General features: G+C 36.8%; 1 protein-coding gene across 10 annotated transcripts in view; it reads left to right on the plus strand.

Moving 5' to 3' along the window:
• NAALADL2 (N-acetylated alpha-linked acidic dipeptidase like 2) overlaps positions 1-22,316 on the plus strand; it is a 494,598-nt gene that overhangs the window by 405,398 nt on the left and 66,884 nt on the right. For all 10 annotated transcript variants that reach the window (XM_030494655.1, XM_030494657.1, XM_030494654.1 and 7 more), the window contains one exon: positions 6,298-6,444. In XM_030494655.1, coding sequence (XP_030350515.1) covers positions 6,298-6,444 — 147 coding nt within the window. The remainder of the gene's footprint in view (positions 1-6,297; positions 6,445-22,316) is intronic.

The raw sequence follows: 22,316 nt of genomic DNA on the forward strand, positions 1-22,316 counted from the left end.
GGTTTATCTAAAAGGCAGTTTTTGTTAGTGAAAATACGATATTTTCTTCCCACACAAGCTAAAAAACAGTTTACTCTTGGAATTTCCAGATGCAGTGCTTCTGTGTACTCAAAAACATCAAGTACATTGTGAGGGAATTTCTAAGGGACTAATGGTGATCCCTGTCAGATGTAGTAGTATGATTGAGAATCACCTGCACTATGATGGCTGCTAAATTTTTTGTCTCTGGCATCTTTAAATAAACACTAATTCTTGTGGGTGTTGTTTTTCCCTAGTGACAAGATAATGTGTATGTGTCAGCACTTTTTAGTCACACTACCTCAGAAGATTTCTTGGTGTAGTCTTAATCATATTTATCTTACTCTCAACACTTGCAGGCTTGGTCTACAGAGTGATCATTCTTTTTTGTGTTCCTACTTTACTTTGTTATAAATGTTGACTAAAGTGTGTGAACAGGTAGTGTAAGTATCATCAGATGAAGCTGTTCAGTTGTATTTCATGTCTAATACAGTATCAAGAAGTCAAAAGTCATAGGGAAACTGGGTTGTATGCTCTTTTTGAACTTCGCCGTCATGACTATAATAGATGTAATAGACATGCACAAGCACTGAAATGACAGCTTTTCACAATATTACTGTCTGTAGTAGAACATTATAGTTGCCTATCCCTTTTTTAATATTTTTATTATGTCTCTAAAATAGTGGAGATAATCATATGATTGCATTGTTTAAATAGGTACATTCATCACATTAGTTGTGTGTAACATTTAGGCTATTCTCTGTATATAGCATATTAATTATTAACAGATTTTCTTTTTTTTCCTCATGCAGTGAAAGATTGGATATAAGTTAGAATTATTTTTGTGTACGTACTTGAATTATGAAAGTTTGATAAGGCTCAAAAGTTGGGAAATATTTAATATCTATTTAGTTGTTCTGCTCTGTGATACTAGGCAAGGCTGAAATACTAGGTACCTTGCTTACCTTTAGTTGATTTGAAAAGTACTTTGAGGTCTTTAGGGGAAAATACTGTATTGAATATCCCTAATAGTTTTGTAAACATCTGTTTTGTATTAATAGCAATGTATATGATAAATCGGCAAAGACTGAGAGCAAAGGAGGATGTTTATATCCAAACCAGATAATCGGATGGGAGAAAACAAAGGAGTATGCTTGCCATAGAGTTGATAGAATTCCTAGAAACTCCCCTTTTTTTTTTTCCCCACTAGGTTTCAGTAGTCAGGGCAAGCAAACAGCTAATAATATTTTTTAAGAGTTGTCAAACCTTCTTCCTGTAATGATTTGTTTGTCAGTATAGCAGGGTTTTATAGATGAGAGGATATATACATGTGAATCTTTTGCTATGCAGCTTCTCTGGCCTTTCCTACCTTGATGATGATGATTTAGAGTAACACATTTGCAGTAATAAAGATACTAATCTGTTGCTTTCTGCATTTTTACATTGCCTGTGATTAATTTAATAAATTATGCTTTTTGTTTAGATAATTTTACTTCATCTAGATGGCTACCATGCTTTGGCTTCTTAAATGTGTTTTCCTTGCACCAGCTACTAATACAGGTGGTGATTCAACTCATGGAATAAAGTTTGATTATTCATGAAGAATAAGCTTCCTTGCTGTAGTTCTGAAGCTGAGATCGCTGCAAGAATAGTTGGTCATTCTTCATTTGTCCTGTTGAAAAACTACTTAAACATTTTAATCCATTCTCAGAAGCTGCCAAGGTTTTAACTTCAGCTGGAGTCACATAAAGAAAGGAAGGTAGGCAGAGCTGACAGGTACATGTCTCTAAGTGAAAGGTGAACCATAGAAATGGCCAAGATATATTTTCTTTTTTTAATATAGGCTTTTATTTATACCAAGATCTTAACATTGCAACAAAAGGCACCTAGAATGCTTAGATCTAATTAGTGTTAGAATAAGGTCTGCAGTGAAATACCACTTGATTATACTTTATATGTGTCAGATCTGTTTTATAACATTAACCTAAATTAAATGTATTTAATGGGCCATATGCTACTCTTCATTTTCTCAAATTTGTAAAATAAACCTCTAACAAGATGCCAAAAACCAAAATGAACTCCAGAGAAATAAAATTATTCGGTTATGAATAGCATGTGCATCCTTACACTGACATGAAACACTCCTTGATTACTGTCTAACTGCATGGCTTGATTTCCTTCCAGTCTAAAGGGAGGGCTTGATTCACACAGTGGAGACCAGCATGAGCAACTGAGTGATTTGAACAGTGCTATTATGTGTGTTTTACTTTAAGACTAACTAGCTGAAGAAATGTAGTTTGCCTATTCTACAACTGGGAGTTAGTTCCTACAGAGCGTGTTGCTGATAATTTATTCTAGATGCGTTTTTATTTTTTCTTTTTTTTTTTCCTACTTAAAAAGCTAACGTTTAAGGGATCATTAAGTAGGACCTGTCTGCAACTGATGAAATAATGCATAACAATTAAATTTTTTTCCAAACTGGGAACTCACAAATTGGTTATTTTTGCATATATGAAAGCAAAGATTCTGTGGATTATCAGAATTAAAACTAATCAACTTGTTAAGTTATAAAGAGGGTAGTAGTAAATGATACCATTTTAGATTTAAATGTGCAAAAATAGCAAACTAGTTGGGATGGGGGGGAAGGAAAGGGAAAGCAGAATGCCAAAGCCATACACGGTTGCTATTACATTATGATTTACAAGTTATTTGGCATTGAAGAACTTTAAAATGCTTTTAAATCCTGTGTTTCTGGACATTGGCATTTTTGTAATCTTCTCTTCCACCCAGATCATTTCTGTGGCCCACATCCCCAAGTAGTCTTTTACTAAGGAGTGACCTTCATTTCCTAGCAGCAGTGGAAGTTGAACAAAGCAGTTAAACTCTTAGGATCCTAGCCCTGTGGAGCTGAACATTGCCATGTTGTCATGATATGACAACATATATTATCATGAAAATGTAAATCCTATACCATGAAGGTTGGTGATGTAAAAACCTAAAAATACCAAATCTCATTGTACTCTTAACCAAATCTGTAAACATAAATAAACTTTCATAATTAAAATTTTTTTCATTGTTGCTTACAGTGGGGAAAAAAAGTAACATTCTTTTTGAATAGTTACAATGGAATGTAGTGTTTTCTGAGGGGCAGAACGCTGGCTAAAAGTCAGTCTTGGGTTTCTGAAAAAGGAAGGTTTCTCCTAGGTTCCTGCATACTAACAGAAGTGGGGTCTGGTGTATATTCAGAATTAACTGACTCTACCATCATTTTCTTAGAAACAATGCAGAACAGTATCAAAATAGTCTTAATTAGCTGTGTCCATGTAGTATCTATAACCTTAATTGCTTTTATGTGAAACATAATCTGCTTAGTAGATGACAATAATGATCCAGCTTTCTAATGTTCTTGGTACTTAGCCAACCATTTTGGGGTATAGCGAGATGACACTAATGGAAAATGCCTTAGAACTTCATTCATACAGTTACACCAGTTGACTTCTCACATACTAGATTAAAAATTTCTGACATTTTTTGCTGTGTGAAATGTTAGTCATTGCATGAAACCTTGTTTTCCTTTTCGATTACCCTCTATTACCCCCTTCCCAAATGGGAATTCTGGGTATAAATTCCAAGTCCACACTTGTACCTCCAGGCAGCAGCTGACAGTATTCCTTTTCTGAAAACCCCACAAAAAATTCTAGGTACAGATACATAGGAGATGATGAAAGGTAGAGTGAAAGGTGTAAAGATTTAGATTGACAAGGAAAAAAAAGGTACATTCATTTCCCTGCTCAGTTTCCTTACCTCTGTGAGGTATATGGTAAGATTTTGATGGTCCTTACCACATTTCAAGATATCTCATCTGTTGATTACTTCTAGAAAATTAATTCTGGATAGTCACTATAGTTACATAAATTCTTAACCTGAGTAGATGCAAGTAGCATTAGCCTTAAAGAGTTTGGCTGCCATTGTGTTTACTCAGAGCTGGGTTAAGGTCTTTTTAGACAGATGAGATCCTTCCATGTGCTATTTGGCTTTCTTACGGATCATTGACTCTTCAGCTCTGTTTGTCTTTTCTGATACTGAATTGTTTTGTCCAACACTTTTATTGGTATTAATTTGGTCATTTAACTTTGTGATTTGTGACTTTGGTAGGTAACTGGTTTTTTGCTTATTTCGGAGGTTTTCCGCTTGAACCGAAAAGCTGTGTTTTGTGTCATTCAGTAAACTTTTAAACATTAAAGAAAGAACAGACTACTACTCATTTATGAAACTGGACCAGATGCGTTGGGCAGTGCAAAGAAGTTAAGAGATTGTCTAATCTACACTGTAGCGTAGTGCATGGTGTGATACTTGAAACATAATTCCTGAAGGGAGAAATCACTTAAGAATGGATCTTGTGTCCATATATATGCTTGAAATTATAAACATGCCTTTATGTGTGGATGTGTGCTCGTCCTGGGTTCAGCTGTAAGAGTTATTTTTCTCCTTCTTAGTAGCTGGTGCAGTGCTGTGTTTTGGCCTTATTCTGAGAACAGTGCGATAACACGCTGATGTTTTAGTTGTTGCTCAGTAGTGCTTACCCCGACCAAGGACTTTTCAGTCTCTCATGCTCTGCCAGTGAGGAGGGGCACAAGAATTCGGGAGGAAGCAGAGACAGGACACCTGGCCCAAACTAGCCAAAGGGGTATTCCATACCACAGCACGTCATGCCCAGTATATAAACTGGGGGGAGTTACCTGGAAGGCCCAGATCGCTGCTCAGATCGGGCTGGGTATCAGGCAGTGGATGGTGAGCAGTTGTATTGTGCATCACTTGAGTTTATTGGGGTTTTTTTCCTTCCCTTTTTTAGTTTTATATTCTCTTGCCTTGTTATTTCCCTTATCATTATTATTATTGGTGGTAGTAGTAGTAGTAGTTTTGTATTACACTTGAGTTATTGGACTGTCCTTATCTCAAGCCATGGTGTTTACATTCTTTCAATTCTCCTCCCCATCCCACTGGGAGTGGGGTGGGGGGGGGGGAAGGGGAGCAGTGAGCCAGCAGCTGCGTGGGTCTGAGTTACTGGTTGGTCTTACATCACAACAGTGCTATACAGCATTTTTATCTAGGAAAGACTGTAGAAGATAAAGTGTAGTTGTTTAAAAATACCTTTTGAAATTAGTATATAGTTTGGGCTTCTACTGTCATATAAGGTGGGCAATATGCAATTGCATTCTTCACAGCACTGAAGTGAAACTGTGAAGCAATAATTATGCTAATTTAAACATGGAAAAATACCCAGATTTGTCTTTTTCTAACTCTTATAACATTTTCCTGCCAAGCTCAGGATCTTTAATATACAGAATCTGGTGCGCTTTAGTATTAAAGGAGAAGTAATCTTACCCAGTTTTGTAGCAAGCTAGTAATTACTTAGTAGGTAGGTCTGAGGAACTGAAGTTATACTATGTAAACTGTTAGCTAAAGCAAAATAATCTCTAGTACTTCAACTTCCTAACATTCCTAAAAAGAAACCTAAATACTTTATTTGCTATAATAGATGCTGAAAGCCTTTGTGCCTACTGCTTATTAAGTGTTTAGTTGCCTAATGTATCTGAAAGCTACACGAGTATGTAGCACTCAGTCTTGGGCTTGTTTTCCAGTTTTCTTCTTGCATCTGTTACTGTTCTGTTGCTAAGACTTCACATAAAATGCTTATTTGAAAGAAATACAAACATGTCACTGACTAGAATTGTTTTAAGCAATTTACCCAGAAAAATTGCTTACAGCATTTCATACACTATCAGGTATCTTGAACATGATAATCTGATTCGGCTTTTTGCTGTTAGAGAGCATGCTATTAACTGAATAAAAAATTAATTCCTTAGTACCCATTAAAGATCTGGAAACATGCTTCCAAAAGGCACCATGATGAACTCTGATCTCCTGTTCAGCATGGGACATTTTGTAGCCTACCAAAGGCTTCTTCTCTTGCCACTCCTATTATTTCAATTAGAGATGACTTTCATTGTCCTTTGAAAGACTCAGCCATGTTGCAGCACACTTCATTCTCTGCTGTGTCTGATCCTACAATATATATCAATAGGGGGTAAAAAGTTTGTAGACTCACTCACTACTAAGTATGAACCAGCTAATACCTGTTTGCACCAGTGTAAGTTCCAGGCTGTTCTTAAAATGCTTCCATTCAAAGAATGCTGTGTAAATAAGATATGATACAACTGATTTAAGCGCCTGGTTGCAAATAAGTAACTAAAATTTTGATTTCTGTTTGTTTTTCAGAGCCAGAGCTTCAACTGTGTGGAAAAGACTAGATGTCCAGGATCTAATGTGAGTTCTGTGCAGATACAGGGAGATTCAGATTATTTCATCAACCATCTCGGGGTACCTGCCATGCAGTTTTCTTATGAGGACATCAAGACATCAGAGGTAGTTACAAATAAAAATGGTTCAAACTGAAGATAGCAGAAAAAGATAAAATTAGGTTTTCTCAGGTTATGTCCTTACATGAAAAGCGTGTTGTAGTGTAAAGTCATCTTCTATAAGTGCGTCTTTTTAGATCTTCCGAGGATTAACACTTCAGAGTGACTGATTTTATATGGCATTCAAACAAGCAGATGAATGTTTAGAACAAATGAAAAGAAAAAAAAGGGACACACACACATTATATTAAAAATTGTAATATTGCTGATAGTAGTATAGGTTATATATTATCTAACCCAGCAGCTTTCAGCGTAGAGGAAACAAGTTTTGGTGTATATTTTTTTTCCTGCACAGCAGGATGAGACAACATTCAAGATTAATTTTGTCTGTTTTCATACTTGTGGGCAAAATATGACTCTCTAGTATATATCTTGGTTGTAAAGACCTGTATTCTTGTTTGAAGTCTTCAAAACACCTTGTTCTTTTTCAGTCTATTGTCTTCTGCACGGTAAGTGGAAGGAAGAGGCATGTTATGCTGTTTGGAGACCAGGCTGGAACTGGACATAGATAACCTGTTCAGAAAGCATGTCCATCCTCAGCCTTCACTACTGTAGGTTATATTTGTACCTGGAAACCCAAACGTCCCCTCAGTTTGTCAGCTGAGGGTGAGGAAGCCTGGCACTAGTTATTGGTCATGAGAAAAGGTGTGTGGTTTCTTGTCAATGTAACAATGCATTGACTTCATATTCCCCTCATTTCTCTTCTTGCACTGTGCTTATTTACATATGTGCACGTTTCCAATTTCAAGAGCAAAGCTGAAGATTATTTGAACTGGAATGCTTCCTGTCACTGCATGCTAATATGTTTCTATTTAACAAATGCAAACCTAAACAGAAATATGCCAAATAGTGGAACATCGTTGTCATGTTGTTGTGTAACTTAAAATAGATTAAGTCAATAATTTATATAAATAAGGAGACTTCTGCTTCTAAACAGGAATCACTGCACCTATTAGGCAAAGTATTCTATTTCAGATTAAACATAAGGCAGCAGCTGTAAGGAAAATGTGAAGGCAAGAGGCCTATGAGTGCAATGTTTATGACAGGCTTGTGGACCAGTGCAAATTTCTGTTGTCACTTAGCAGCTATTCCACATAATTTTAATTCCAGATCTGTGTATATAGGATCTATAAAGCATGAGAAAGGATCTTCAAACTTCAGTATATCAAAATAATAAGTATTTCCCAGCGACATTTATGCAACATTTATAGTATGAACACTGAAGGTTCCTTTGGCTATTTTCTATTTCAATCCTACCAAAGTTATTCTTAGTGTTCAGTTAACTTTGCAGATGTGCACTTTTGTCTCTCAAATACACTCGGCAATGTAATTAAAATCACAAAAAAATATTTTCATATTTGCTTAAAAGTGACACAGCAAATTTGATTCTCTGTTGAAAATTCAGCATTTGTCCTTCTTGCAAAATCCTTTCCTGGAAATAAACTTGAGATAAGTGTAACCTTCAGTCCTGAAGTTGATATACTACACCTCTCAAACCACAGGAGATCTTGACCCCATGAGTTTTATTTTATGTGAGAAATAAATCTGCTTAGCAAAATATGTAAATTTCTGTTGGCAAGAGGTTGGATTTTTTCCTAAAAGTAAAGTTACACAGAATGGCTAAATTTGGATTCTTGGCTATATTTTTATTATTTATTATAGCAATTATTAACAGTCCCTCAAAACACAGACTCATTGTCTCCCCTATATTCTGTCAGACAAGGAATCTGTTTATTTTCATCTGTTTATTGCAATTATTTATTGGGGATTATGTTTATTGTATCAAACAGGGATAGCGTTATTATAAGGGAGACAAATTATTCTGGATTTATAGCCATACTAATAAGCATTGTAGGAATTTCTCTTGTGCAGATCAGTGACTGCAAATAATCTTCAAGTTGCAAGGAGGGATTTTTGTTTGTTTCCAAGCCATTCAGCTTTTTAAACTATGCCTCAGCTTTGTCAGCTTCATTGCAAAACAAGATTTGGATTTCGGAAACCAGATTTCAGAAGTAAGATGTTTTGATATGCTTTTGTAGACTATAATTTTGCCAGGTTGGTTTCCTCTGCTGTTTCTTTCACTGTTGTGACCTACTCGGGAAATTCTCTTCTTTTGGAATATACATTAGTAGTTTATTTTATCCACCTGTCAGCATGCAAAGTCACATAAAACTGATGCTGTTCCACACTCAAAGTTTTAGAGTAAAAAAGCCAAAGACCTGTGCCTTGCAGTCTGCCTACAGAGCAACAGTCACAGGTCAGCTTTAGAAATGCATTTCTTACAGAGTCAGTGTAATGCCAGTTGTCAGAGAGAAGGTTGTAAAAGCTTTTCATTGGCAGCAACCCGAGGAGTAAATAAAAGGGAATAAAAGTTGTAAGAGGAAACATTCAGACCAGAAGAGTAAGTAAAACTATCTTGCTTGAAATTACCTAATACAGCAAACTGCACAGCCTCAGGGAGATTAAATCTGCATGGCAAATGCCTGTGGTCAGATCTGTGAACTACTAAAAGCACATTGTAAGTATTGAACCACTAGTATAAAAATACACTGAGAGAAATGTAGCTCATTTATTTACTAGCAGAAAATATGCAACATTTTAGTGTGCAAGTAAGAAGTAAACTTGGAAGAATTTCTCAAGTGGAAAAAAATATATTAACCAATTTCCAAGGGTTCTCATGCAGTTACTGAAGAAAGCCTTCCTCTCTTCCTAACCTCTGGTGCACTGGCTTTACCTCCATGTGAGAGTCACATTCTGATTTGTAATGTATTAGAAGAAAGGCTGATAAGCTTTTCCTAATAGTGCAGATTATCTTATCTTGAGGTGTCCTGCTATTCAACTTAATGATTAATTTGCATCCAAGTGACCATATAGAGTCTCCAGAGAGAGATATAATGTTGATTTAAAACCTGAGTTTCTCTAGCACTGAAAGCCCATTATTATAAGTCTATTAGTCCTCACCTCAGTGGAGAATAGTATTAGAAACATCTTCACTTAGCTTTACATCAACAAGAAAGAGCACCATAAAGTAAGAGGTCTTAGATCACAGGCTTGTCTCTGTTATTATAGTAACAAAACTCTGTACTGCTCTTTAACTACTGCAGTAAAAGCTAGGTATCAATGGAATTACTCGATTGTATGATCATCGGTACATCAGGAATGACAAATTGGAGCAAGTGAGTAAATTCTGATATATTTTTTTTTTCCCCATGTGTGGACCATTTCTGTACCCTTGAAAATATTAGTAATGTTTGTATGTCAATGTATTTTCAAACTGAAAAATCTTACAACAGGTATAATACATAAATATCCTCCATAATGATAGAAACTATGTGCATATAATGGACAAAACTGTGATTTTGGATACATCACTGTTCATTGTGATTCTGCTTAGTGTCTTAGATGTAAATTCTTCACCTGTGGCATTTTTATATTTTAAACAACATGACTAAAGCTCAGCTCTTGGTTACTTGATTGTAAATTAAGAATAACTGAAAGCATTGGATATGGTGGGGTGTGATCTGAAGAGCATGCATTCATTTTATATTTGAATTCCTCATGGTTCTTCTTTCTGAATGAATATGCATTGATCATGTGCCTGTGTAACAGAAAATACTGCTTTATCACTTTTTTCTCTTCCCTTATGTGTCTTTTTTCATCCTTTTCTGTTGCTTTTTGACATGTTTTTAAAATTCTCACATTAATGGAAATTCTAGTATTAAATAGTTTATTTCAGTTGTGTGACTGATGACTGCGTTCTTCCATATGAAGTAACAGTCACCGTAGACCCAGCTCTGCTCTTGTGAATGATGTCTACAAAATAGAAAAGTGTTAAAAATTATTGAAACTTAGCTTTACAGAAATAAAAAGCTCATTATTCAAATCTGTGGCTATGATAACAGAAAGTGGTTTAAGTCACAGGCTCAACAGAACACTTACTTGTTAAGTAAGTTGTTTTGTAAGGATAGAATGATTTATTTCAGAAAGTGGATATAATTGGTGTAGTTTAAAGGCAATGGGTGGAAAGCCTGTGGAGGAAGAGAACTTGTGGCTTAGATTCCCAAGATCATTTCTTTATAATCAGAGTCACTTGAAACAAAAATCCCTCAAAATTTTGACACATGTTCTGGCTGATCATCCTGAGGTGCTTCAGCCGTTAAATATGCTGAGTTCCCACAATTCTAAATAGTGTCAATTTTATTTGTGTTTAATATCTCTGAAACTCAATTGGAAATTACTTCATATTCAGAGAAGCAAAACAAACTTACTTTTTTACTTATTAAAGAAAGCCCTTGATTTCTCTGTTGCTGTAGAACAGGGTTTAGCAGTGGTACTGTGCAGCATATTAAATCCAAGTCTGTAAAATGTCTTTCATAATCAAAGTGATATTTCTAAGAAACAGTTTGTACTTCTGGTCAAACCACTGCACTCAAAAAGTTTAGCTTCTTTACCCAGTTTGGCTTTTGTCTTTCCTTCTTATTTTTTTCACATGCTTGTGTAATGGAACAATGAAAGGCTTGAAGCGTAATGAGATGAAAGGCTTGAAGCGTAAACGTGAGAAGGATGCAAGGTATTCAAGTGGTAATCACTTAATTAAAATGTGTGAAAGTTTCAACTTTTGCTACAGTTTTGGAATTTTATCTATGAACTTTTCAAAAGGTTCTTTGTAATATAAATAACATCACAGTGAGGAGTTGTAGCTTTATTCAGCAGTATAGATTCTCTCTACTACAGAGGCAGAGTAAAATAAATCTCTTGGGCATCTGAGCAGTGTTTTACCCCATTACTTTTTAGTTGCAATAGAAGCATCACCTGTTATGGAAAAGTTGTAATTTAAAATGTAAGTTGTTTACACAGCTGTTGGTTAGAGAAATAGTGATTTCAGGCAGTATATACTGAGAAAGGCTAAATGTGCTGGGATATATTTTGACTAGGGCTGCTCCTGCATGCTTTTGGTACAAGTTAAGGCTGGTATTAGGGCATTATTTCTGAGGAAGGAGAGGCAGATTTCACAGGATCACTGAAACTGAGGCAAAATTAAGGGCTATTTTCTAACTCCGCTTCTTTAGTGGCCTTGTCAAACATGGAAAGGGGAAGTCAGATTCTGCTATGCCAAGGATATGCATGTCAGTACTTCAGGTATATGGAGAGATGACACGTGAGTCTTCCATAGTGTTGTAACTACTGAATGACCTGACTCTTTCAGACAACTTTCTGCCAACTTTTACTTAACATAGATTAATGTTAATTTTACATCTTATAATGTACCATGTATTTGTCTTAAAATATGACATAGCTTTTGCAGTAGGGTGTCAGGGTTATCTCCAGCATTCTCCAGAAAGTTGTTTAGCATAAATACTTCCTTTCATTTTTACACTGCATTTATTATATAAAAATATAATAACAGGACCAACAGCATGGTCTGGAAAATTTTGTGTTTTTTCCTGTCTCTAGCCATAGTTTTACCTGTCAGAGACACTCAGAACTGAAAAAGCTTATACATACTTCCTCTTTTAATCTGCTTACGTTTCTCTTTATTTCCTTCCTTATTTCTTTAGATTTTGCCTAGTTTTTCTTTTTATATAAGCATTATCCCATATCATTTTTCCTCTTCTGGGTGGAGTACCTTAAAAATGTAGTTTGCTGGATTCAGCATTTTAATCTGATGGCCGCACTTGCCTTTTTACCTTCGTGAAAGGGAATAGAGGAAAGCAGGTTTTAAAGATCGATATTTGTGTCCTGGGTTCAGCTATAGCAGCCATTTTTCTCCTTCTAAGTAGCTGGCGCAGGGCTGTGTTTTTGACTTTAGTCTGGGAACAGTGCTGATAACACCGATGTTTGTAGTTGTTGCTAAGTAATGTTTACTCCAACCAAGGACTTTCTCAGTCTCATGCTCTGCCAGGGAGGAGGGGAAGCTGGGAGGAAGCTGACAAGAAGAGGCAGGACACCTGACCCAAACTGGCCGAAGGGGTATTCCATACCACAGCACGTCATGCCCAGTATATAAACTGGAGTGAGTTACCCGGAAGGCCCAGATCACTGCTTGGGTCGGGCTGGGTATTGGTTGGCGGGTGGTGAGCAATTGTATCCTCTCCCCTTGTTATTTCCCTTATCATTATTGTTATTGGTGGTAGCAGTAGTAGTTTTGTATTATACCTTAGCTACTGGGCTGTTCTTATCTCAGCCCGTGGGAGTTACATTCTTTCGATTCTCCTCCCCATCCCTCCGGGAGCAGGGGGAGGAAGAAGTGGGGGAGTGAGCAAGTGGCTGCGTGGTTCTCAGTTACTGGCTGAGCTTAAACCATGACAATTTGGAAATGTAGTAGTGGGCTTCTTCACTAAAGAGAAAAGAACCAACCATAGTTGCAAGTTAATTCAGTTTGATTATGTCTGTCTTAGCACAGTTTATAGCATAGTTGCTGAAGTACTGGAACATAAGTAAATCACAGAAACAGAAAAATAGCCTTGCTTTGAGTACAAGAGAAAATATAATCTGGGTTTGCCATAATTTCAGCTAGAGATGTGATTGTTTCTTCAGCATTGTAAATCAAACATTCAAGTGTTCAGCATTTTGAATCTGTTTCGATCACTTGCAAACTTAAGCTGGTAGAGGAGCATTTTGAGCTTTTTCAAGATGGAAAATGTCCATTTCTATGTCATTGCAGTCAATAATTTCATGAGGAATACAATTTTTAATTTATAGGTGATTACTTACATTATCTGCATATTACTTATCTTTCTCAGTGCATACTAGTACATTATGATTCCTATCTGATGACATAGAATCCTAAATCCTGTGTGTGATAATGTGGTAGGTTACATCAATGTTAGCATTATCATTTTGTTTTGAGAAAAAACAAGTTACTGAGCATTATTATAAAAAAAAAAAAAAACCACACAAAAAAACCCCCACACAAACAATAACCAAACAATAAAAAACCACCACAAACCAACCCTCTTTTTTGTTATTTATTGACGGACGCATATTTAGCATGAAATATTTTATGTCTAAGTTTGGATATCCAGGGCTTATAGAACATTTACTTTTACACCTAGGCCATAAAAGTTGTTTTCCGTATCTTCACTCAGACTTAAGCACAGGCAAGAAGTATAAAAATTACCTGTCACATTATTCACAGGCTAGACCAAGATAGTGTAATACCATGGACCACTAAGCTAATTTAGAAGAAAAATGAAAAGAGGTCTCTTTATAGAAGGCATTTGTATGTAATATATGTAGAAGAGTTTAGAATTTTGACAGTTTGAGATAGTGTCGTCTTTAGAGAGAATGCGTGATGATTTTTATTTCTGTTGAAATATGCATAACTTTTTGAAGGTAACTTTCAACTTTCATTAGAGCCCTTAAAAGTGATTTTTTTGCCCACACTTGTGTAAAAATGAAGCCACTAAATCTTAACTCTTCAATGAATGTGGCCTCTCAGGTTTTTTTTACCATCTGCCTCTGCTTCCTCCCTTCCCTCCTGTCCTGTTCTCTTTTCTTCCTTTTTTACCGCTCTTTAGGGAAGCTTACTGCAGTTTCTTGATTTCAGTATTTACATGCTTAGGCTGACACGTCGTGCACTTCTTTCAAAACAAATCAAAAGCTTTCTATGTTTTCTTTCTTATGAGAAAAGAAGCAGAGGAGCGGTCCTTGATGGAGAGAACTTCAGGCCTAGTTTACCTAAAAATAACTCCTGTGCTGCATGCTTTTTTTTCTCTCTTTCATGTGCTTGTGTTAGTGTAGAGGAAGGGCTTAGGCAGTATGGAGTGCTCTTCAGTGCATCTGGCTTGTGTCTTTTTAAAAGTGAATGTGAAACTGGTGTTTATACCAATTTTCGTCTAGAGTGCAAAAAGTGCTGAACATCCCTAAATTGTGGGGTTCGGTGGTAAGTGGTTAGGAGCACCATTGTAATCGTGTGTTATGGGGACCTTCAGCTGCAGTTTTGTTTCTTGGAGGAGTAAAGGTAAAGTTTCGAACTGATCATACAAATTCGCAGAGATCAGGTGATGTGGAAGTTCCGGATGTTGGCTATGTGTAAAGGGTAAGGACGCTCTGTCCAGTCAGCCAGAATGGCCACGCTGGGATCTTACCACGAACAGTGGGATTGAGTGCGCCCTTCAATGGGATTGAGTGCACCCTCAGCAAGTTTGCTGATGACACCAAGCTGTGTGGTTCGGTTGATACGCTGGAGGGAAGGGATGCCATCCAGAGGGACCTTGACATCCTTGTAAGGTGGGCCGATGCCAACCTTATGAAGTTTAACCAAGCCAAGTGCAAGGTCCTACACCTGAGTCAGGGCAATCCCAGGCTCAGTTACAGGCTGGGCAGAGAAGAGATTCAGAGCAGCCCTGCAGAGAAGGACTTGGGGGTGTTGGTTGACGAGAAGCTTAACATGAGCCGGCAGTGTGCACTTGCAGCCCAGAAAGCCAACCGTATCCTGGGCTGCATCAAAAGAAGTGTGACCAGCAGGTCGAAGGAGGTGATCCTGCCCCTCTACTCTGCTCTCGTGAGACCTCACTTGGAGTATTGTGTACAGTTCTGGTGTCCTCAACATAAAAACGTGGAGCTGTTGGAGCAGGTCCAGAGGAGCACCACGAGGATGCTAAGGGGGCTGGAGCACCTCCCGTATGAAGACAGGCTGAGAGAGTTGGGGCTGTTCAGCCTGGAGAAGAGAAGGCTGCGTGGAGACCTCCTAGCAGCCTTCCAGTATCTGAAGGGGGTCTACAAGGATGCTGGGGAGGGACTCTTCCTTAGGGACTGTAGTGGTAGGACAAGGGGTAATGGGTTCAAACTTAAACAGGGGAAGTTTAGATTAGATATAAAGAAGAAGTTCTTTACTGCAAGGGTGGTGAGGCACTGGAATGGGTTGCCCAAGGAAGTTGTGGATGCTCCATCCCTGGCAGTGTTCAAGGCCGGGTTGGACAGAGCCTTGGGCGACATGGTTTAGTGCGAGGTGTCCCTGCCCATGGCAGGGGGGTTGGAACTAGATGATCTTAAGGTCCTTTCCAACCCTGACTGTTCTATGATTCTATCTTTGTCCCACTGATGACCGACAGAGTCTGTTTCCTATCAGTATTGATTCACTGATATAGCGAGTTGGTTCCAGTTATGACCTTGACATGATGTTTATATTATTTAATTTTAGTTCAGTGAAATTGTCTAAGTAATTAACCTCTGTGAGTTTAACTTAATTAAGTGGAACTTGAAGGAAGCATTTGTAGTATTTTTTTTATTTTCAAATTTGCAACCACCGTATCAGTCATAGCAGCATAGGTAATTCAGTAATGCAGTTGATGGCTCCTGGCTATATTACCACAGGAATAGCTATGTCCATTACCATGATGACCTCCAGCACACTGTTACTTAAATTTCTCAAAACAAGCAATGAAAATAAAGGTAATTTCTGCCTACTGGTGAGCTATTACCATTTCTCTGGCTGGGAGATTATTCATTATAAATTTTTTATATAATTTTTATTATAAATTTATTTATAATAAAAATTTTTATAAATTTTTATTATAAATTTATTATATTTTATTATAAAATTTATTATTAAATTTTAATTTATTAAAATCTACCATTTCTTTGAAAGAGTAGTTCTCTGTCTCTGTATCTTAGTTACAGAATGGACTGTATATGTCAACAAACCTGAAAACAACCAGTAAGCAATTTGCAAACTCAAGGACAGATAATCCCCAGCGACAGATACAACCTCTGTCTTCTAGCTACAATGTCTGAGCTGCATCTTAGCTAGGAATGTAACATGGACTGTAATGTGAAGCAGCTGAATGTATTGTAAACAAACCCTGATAACTGTCACTGTAAATTTCTGACCAATGTTCCTTTGCATTCTTTTTTAGAAAAGTTCTTGTCAAGGATTATTTATAAAGATACATATATGTAAGCACACTTTATTTTTATATACGTATGTTTATATAGATGTATAGAATCAAGGTGGCATTATGGAAGGCAGAAAAGTCTGGAGTATAGTTTTGTCAGCAAATCCTATGTAAAGCAAGAAATTTAATTCTAAGAACACAAACTTGTACTTGTGTGTATATCTAAAGCAAACATGAGTTGTCTAATCAATGATACCCTTTATTGGGAGCCATTTTTTTATCACTCATGTAGTTCACTAGTCAAACAGTTACAGTGCTTAAGATCAACCAGTTATGTTCTGAAGTTTCAGATCTCTATATTCTTAATGCAGTTATCGCAACATTTTTGATCACATCATTAATCTCACTGTTACTCCATATCCAGATTGTTTTCTCTTTTACTTCTGGTATGTCCTCTAGTCCCTTTCCTGGCAGGAAAGAGTGACAACTTGGATGATCTACAGATGACCAGGCTCTTCTGGAAAATTTTATGATGTTTTTCTTCTGTTACAATGTCCACCTGGATTAAGTGTCACCTAGTACCAATTAATTTATCAGATCAAACTATATTTATCAGGAATTTCAATTAGAAGCATCATGGCATCATTTTCTTTGAAGGATCAAGGCAGACCATATATGAAGACATGGTGTACTTCAAGCCTTAGCTGCTCAAAACAAATCTTCCAGGCCTGTGGCATATGCATGAATGTCCTTAGAAGAGAATTAGCACCAATTGTTTGATCCTGATATTCCAGGGAGATTCCTACCTTAAATAGAAACCATATTTCCCCTTCTGTATCTAGATTAATAGAAGTTTGCATAACAGCAGTGTGCTGCTGTGATGATCTGCAGTTTGGTAGCTTTTCCATCGGAAAATACGGCTCTGCATGGCTCCCTTCCATGTTTCACTGCTTCTTTCTCCCTGGTGTATGTTCATTTTTTTAAGGAAATACACAGCTGGTAGTTGCCAGTGGGGAGTTACGGGAGACGTTTCATCCATGTATGAAAGAGTCAAAGGACTAGTATGCTTAGAATAACAGAGACACCAGATATTCTTTGCAAAGAAGCAAATGCATATCAGCCTCAGAATGGCAGGTTGCTTGGGAACCCACGATTTCCTTTTTCTAAACCATCTCTAGAGAGTTTGCTGCTGCTGCATTTGCTGCTGGCAGGTTTTATGAACTTCGTAGTAGAACATTATGGTCAACAAGGTGCAGCAATGGGAGTTAGATGTGTCAAGGTGAAGAGAGGTTTCATTTTTGTTCATGGACAAATGATGAGCTGCCAGTCTGTAAGAAAAGATAGTTCAAACTGTCCCCAGTAGGTTGTCTTGGGACTACTTTTGAAGGTAGGTCCAAACCACAGCTACTTGCGTGTCTTCCCTTTCTTACTTATGGATATAGTGCCTTTATAATAGCTATGCTTTTGTTTGTTCATACTACATTTCTTCTGACCAACATGTTTTCTTTTCTGTCTTTAGCATAAATTAGTGCTTTCTAATTTCTCAGTACATTCAGAGGTTACTTAGTGTAGTACTCACCCATAATACATTAATACAGTAGTCCATCTGCTTGGATGCTAATTTAGTTGTATTTCGTAGTGAGAGCATGCTGAAATTGTTAAGGTTAGTGAGTTAGTGTTTTACAAGACAAAATACATTTGATGTTCATTTGATTGCTTGAGTTGTTTTATTGAATAATATGACTACTTAGCTACTTACATGGAAGAGCATTTCTGTTACTCCACTAGTGTTAGTCAAACTGATGATGTTCATCAGTTGGATACATTACTTTGTTCCAAAAGCATCTGTTTGGTCTCACAAATCCTAGTGCTTTGACATCGCGAACATTCCACTGTGTATCCAGAAGGGAAAAATTCTTTACGCACAGTAACAAAAATGCACAGCTTCTTTAGCACTCACACTGCATGAATACATGTTGCTATAAACTGTTCTTACAGATTCTCTCGTAGCCTCTTAATTTTCTTGGAACTGGCTGAGGGCTGTTGAAAGTCAGTGGAAGAAAGAGAGGTTGGAAGTTAAACAGGGTCAATGGGATGTGAAAAGCATGAGAGACATTTGCTTAGACACTAATTACTGCTTCTGTTTGATAGCCTGCTGAAGCATCTAGTTACTGGAACATGTATTATCTAAGGATACAAGACACTGAATTATCTGTCCTCTCTGGAGAAGTTAATGGCATGTCGCATTCAAGACAGCATTTCAGCGTTGTTGTTCTGAGTGGCTAAATTCAACAGACCAACTAAAAATCTTCTGGCAGAGTATCTGGAATAAGTATCAGAACTTGTTTTGTGTCAGCAGATACTAGTACTGTGGCACTCAGCTTTGTCTTTTAATACTTCAGGAAAAATAATCAAGATCACTGGACTATCAGATAACTGTGATTTTAGTCAATGATACATCCTCTCAAAATTTGCATTGTTTGATGTATCTTATCATGGCCAGTAAAGAACTGTTTAATTAGACTTTCAATAAATAAATACCGTCTTTGAAGACATTGTTGTTAGCAAAAGCCGATTCTGATTGTTACTGCAAAACTGCACGGTTCCCACCTACACAATGTCTGTCTGGATTTCTTCATTCAGTATAATACCTTATATAGTGTTTTAAAGCACTAAAAATAAAAACTGGAAGTAGGAAGCATCAAATCAGGAAATAAAACCATCATGCTTTAAAATATTTGTGATTATGAAAGACATTGTCACTGGAATTCATGGCTTATGGCAGGACATTGTTAGGATGATCTTACTGGCACTGCATGTTTTCCATGTAACTTGAATGCTCACAATTGATCCTAAAATGTTACAAAATGTTCTTGCATCCTTCACATGACACATCCAAGAAAAGGTGTTGTCTCTTAAATGTAGTAACTCTAAACTGAACCTCCTATTTCTAAAATTCTGAAACTTTAGAAAGATCCTCTGTGAGGGTTCCAGCTTTCTGGCTTGGGCTGCTTCCTCTTACTTAAACTGCTGATTCTGCTTTCAGTTTAAAAAGCATCAAGGGAGAATTCTAGAGAAGAATAAAGCTATGCAAGTATTCTGATGTGTTAAAAGTTGCTTTCTTTGTGCTGCAGTCTGTGAATTTATAGCTTTACAGTGATTATTTCAATTCACTTACTATTGCAAGGAAGAAAACATTAAGTTAAAAGAGATGAGAGTAAAGTGCTTATATTCTTTTCCTGTCTGATTACTGTTGGCTTGAGTTTTTCTGGCTACAGTTGAGTTGAATAATAAAATAAATTGTGCAGCAGTGATTCCAATTCTGCCTCTTCTGTTTTCTGTGTAGTCTGATTTGGCAGGCCTTGCTTATTTTATCTGGCATCTGATGGCATCACAAGGTCACTGAGCATCTTTTCCAGAATATTAAAACAGTAGATAGATTTAGTTTTGTTTCTTTTCTAAAAGTTCTTTAGTGAACCAAAATGGAAAAATTCTAAAGAAAAGCTTCTTGTCAAAAACTTCTTCCAGCATGCCCATTTTCACAACATAGGGTCATTCTGACTTTGAATGAGATTTTCAACACACATTAGGCTGTGGCAACTGCAAAGCATGGCTTTCTAAAAAGAATTTGAAAGAGTACACATTATAATTTTAGTTTCATTTAAGTAATGACAAGTGAAAACCAACTTTTATATCACTTCATAATCCTGTGTGGATTTTTTGGGGAATATTTAATTAGATATCAAGAGCATTTGCTAGAAAGGGAACAGGCAGCCTACTCGTGAGATGGAAAACGTGCACTCTCTTCTGCAATATGTTTGCAGCTTTAAGGGCCTTTATTAGTGAGAAATCCTATATGCTGTACATTAATGCCTGGTGTTAATGCCATTGATCCAGTTTAACCCACACTGCAGAGTACTGCACTTTGGCTTTAGTATGTTCTATGCTAGATAATCCACTTTTTCAGTAAATCTATTTGAAAATCTGCTTCAGTCTGCAGCATCCTCTCAAACTAAAAATATTCCAGATAGCTGATGATAAGCCATATTTTAGCATATGAGATACCCTTTTCCATTACTCTTTTTTTTTTTTTTGTTGATCTTCATTCCACTCAGATGTCTGGTTCAATCTCTAACACCCTGCCAGGAAAAAAAAAAAAAAAAGGGAAAATGGGGATCAGATAGTCTTATAGCCCAGCTGAGGTGACACACCAGTTTCACAAAGGAATACAATTGTGTATTTGCTGCCAAGACATCATATGCCAATTGCTTGATGCTAGGGTAAAATGGAATAAGGAGTTAGTGAGAACCTGCAGTGCAGATTTCACAGGTGTTTTTGTTCTTGTCACTGCTCTCTTTTTATCTTTTCTTCTGAGGGGGCTTTCGCCTTGATGTTATGACAAATTTTTGGCAATTGCTTTGAATACAGATTCAGACACGTCCTCATGCAGTTGTAAGCCTCTGGATTTTTGGGTGATAGTTTTGGGCACCAGCGTTACTTTATAGTTTGTGCTCTGCAGGTAAATTTAACCTCCCAGCTAGATTTGCTTCCCAGGATGATTATGAAGGTAAGCACTGACTACCAGCTTTGTGTTTTAGTTATCAGACAGTGCATGTTTGTGAGTGTTCCTCAGGTTGCTGCAATTCTATTCTTCATACTGTTGTATTACAAAAAGGCAGAAAGAGTGAAACAGTTTAGTGGCTCATAGCACAGACACACACATATATATATGTGGACAGGTAAATGATTATATTCTCAGTCCTGATGCAGCAGAATCTTTATACCCCTAAATTCTCCTCTCCAAAACATTATTCTTTGGTCTGCATGAAAAAATAAACAGGTTTCTCTTGGCTTTCATCCTCCTTTTGTGTTTTTGCTTTGCAGACTTTAGCAGTGTTAGATTGGCATTTTTATACTGTTTGGTCTACCTGTACAAATTTCAGACAGTTTTTTGCTCTCACTGCTTGCTCTCTGTTGTACCTTTCTAAGAGGCTTTTACATTTGTGCAGTACAAAATTGGTGGCACAAATATTGTGAAGTGCTGAAGGGCAAAGCTGTCAAAAATACGGACAGTAGAGTCAAATATAAGTAAGGGTAAAGTCAAACTGATTAAAGAACTTGAATCTTAGGACTGTCTTTTTCCAGATTGAGCGTTTTTCTGGGTGGAGAAACCTCCACTGCATGTTACTTTCAAAAAAACCTCAAACAAACAAAACACACAAAATTCTTGAGGTATTTGTGTGTTATTCACCAAGTTAAGGACAGAGGGATGTTTTCTTATAAATGCTGGGAATATTCAGCAGGCAAGAAAAATGTATTCGGGATGGAATGAGAGCATGTTAAGGAATTATTAGTTACATAATTTGAGTTTCCTAACTGGTAATTGAACTGTTTCTAAAGTTAATACTCAAGAAAACAGGACTCTCTGTTGTGGGTGCAGCATTGTCATGGCCTGCTAAAAAAAAAAAAAAAAAATTGTTTGTTGCATGTACCATGGAACTATTTCCAGTTCTAAGACAGTGTGTGATAAATTTTTTTGGGGTTTTTTTTTTTTGGTTGGTGGTTTTTTTTGTTTTTTTGTTTTTTTTTGTTTTTTGTTTTTTGGGTTTTTTTTTTTAATGACAGCAAAATAAATCTCCAAAGTATGTCTTGGTATTTACTGTGTTTTACGTTAAACCACCAGAAGTGCTGTGGGAATTTATTCATGATTTAAAATGCATTGGTTGAAAGATGGCATATAAATTGAAGGTATGCTGTAAGACAGTACACAAAGGATGGCATATTTAGTACCTTTAGAAGGTGAAGCATTATGTTCACTTAATTAGTTGAGGAAGGATAACTTTTAAAAATGAGTCTAGTAAATCAGAAGTGAATTTTTGTGCAAGTGTCCATCATAAATAAGCAAGAGTAAGCCAGGTTAGGGGCTTTAAGGGTTTTTTTCCTGCATTTTCGATCCTCATTTAATCAATTCATAAATCAA

This window comes from Strigops habroptila, chromosome 8 (genome assembly GCF_004027225.2).
Source record: "Strigops habroptila isolate Jane chromosome 8, bStrHab1.2.pri, whole genome shotgun sequence".
NCBI lineage: Eukaryota > Metazoa > Chordata > Aves > Psittaciformes > Psittacidae > Strigops > Strigops habroptila.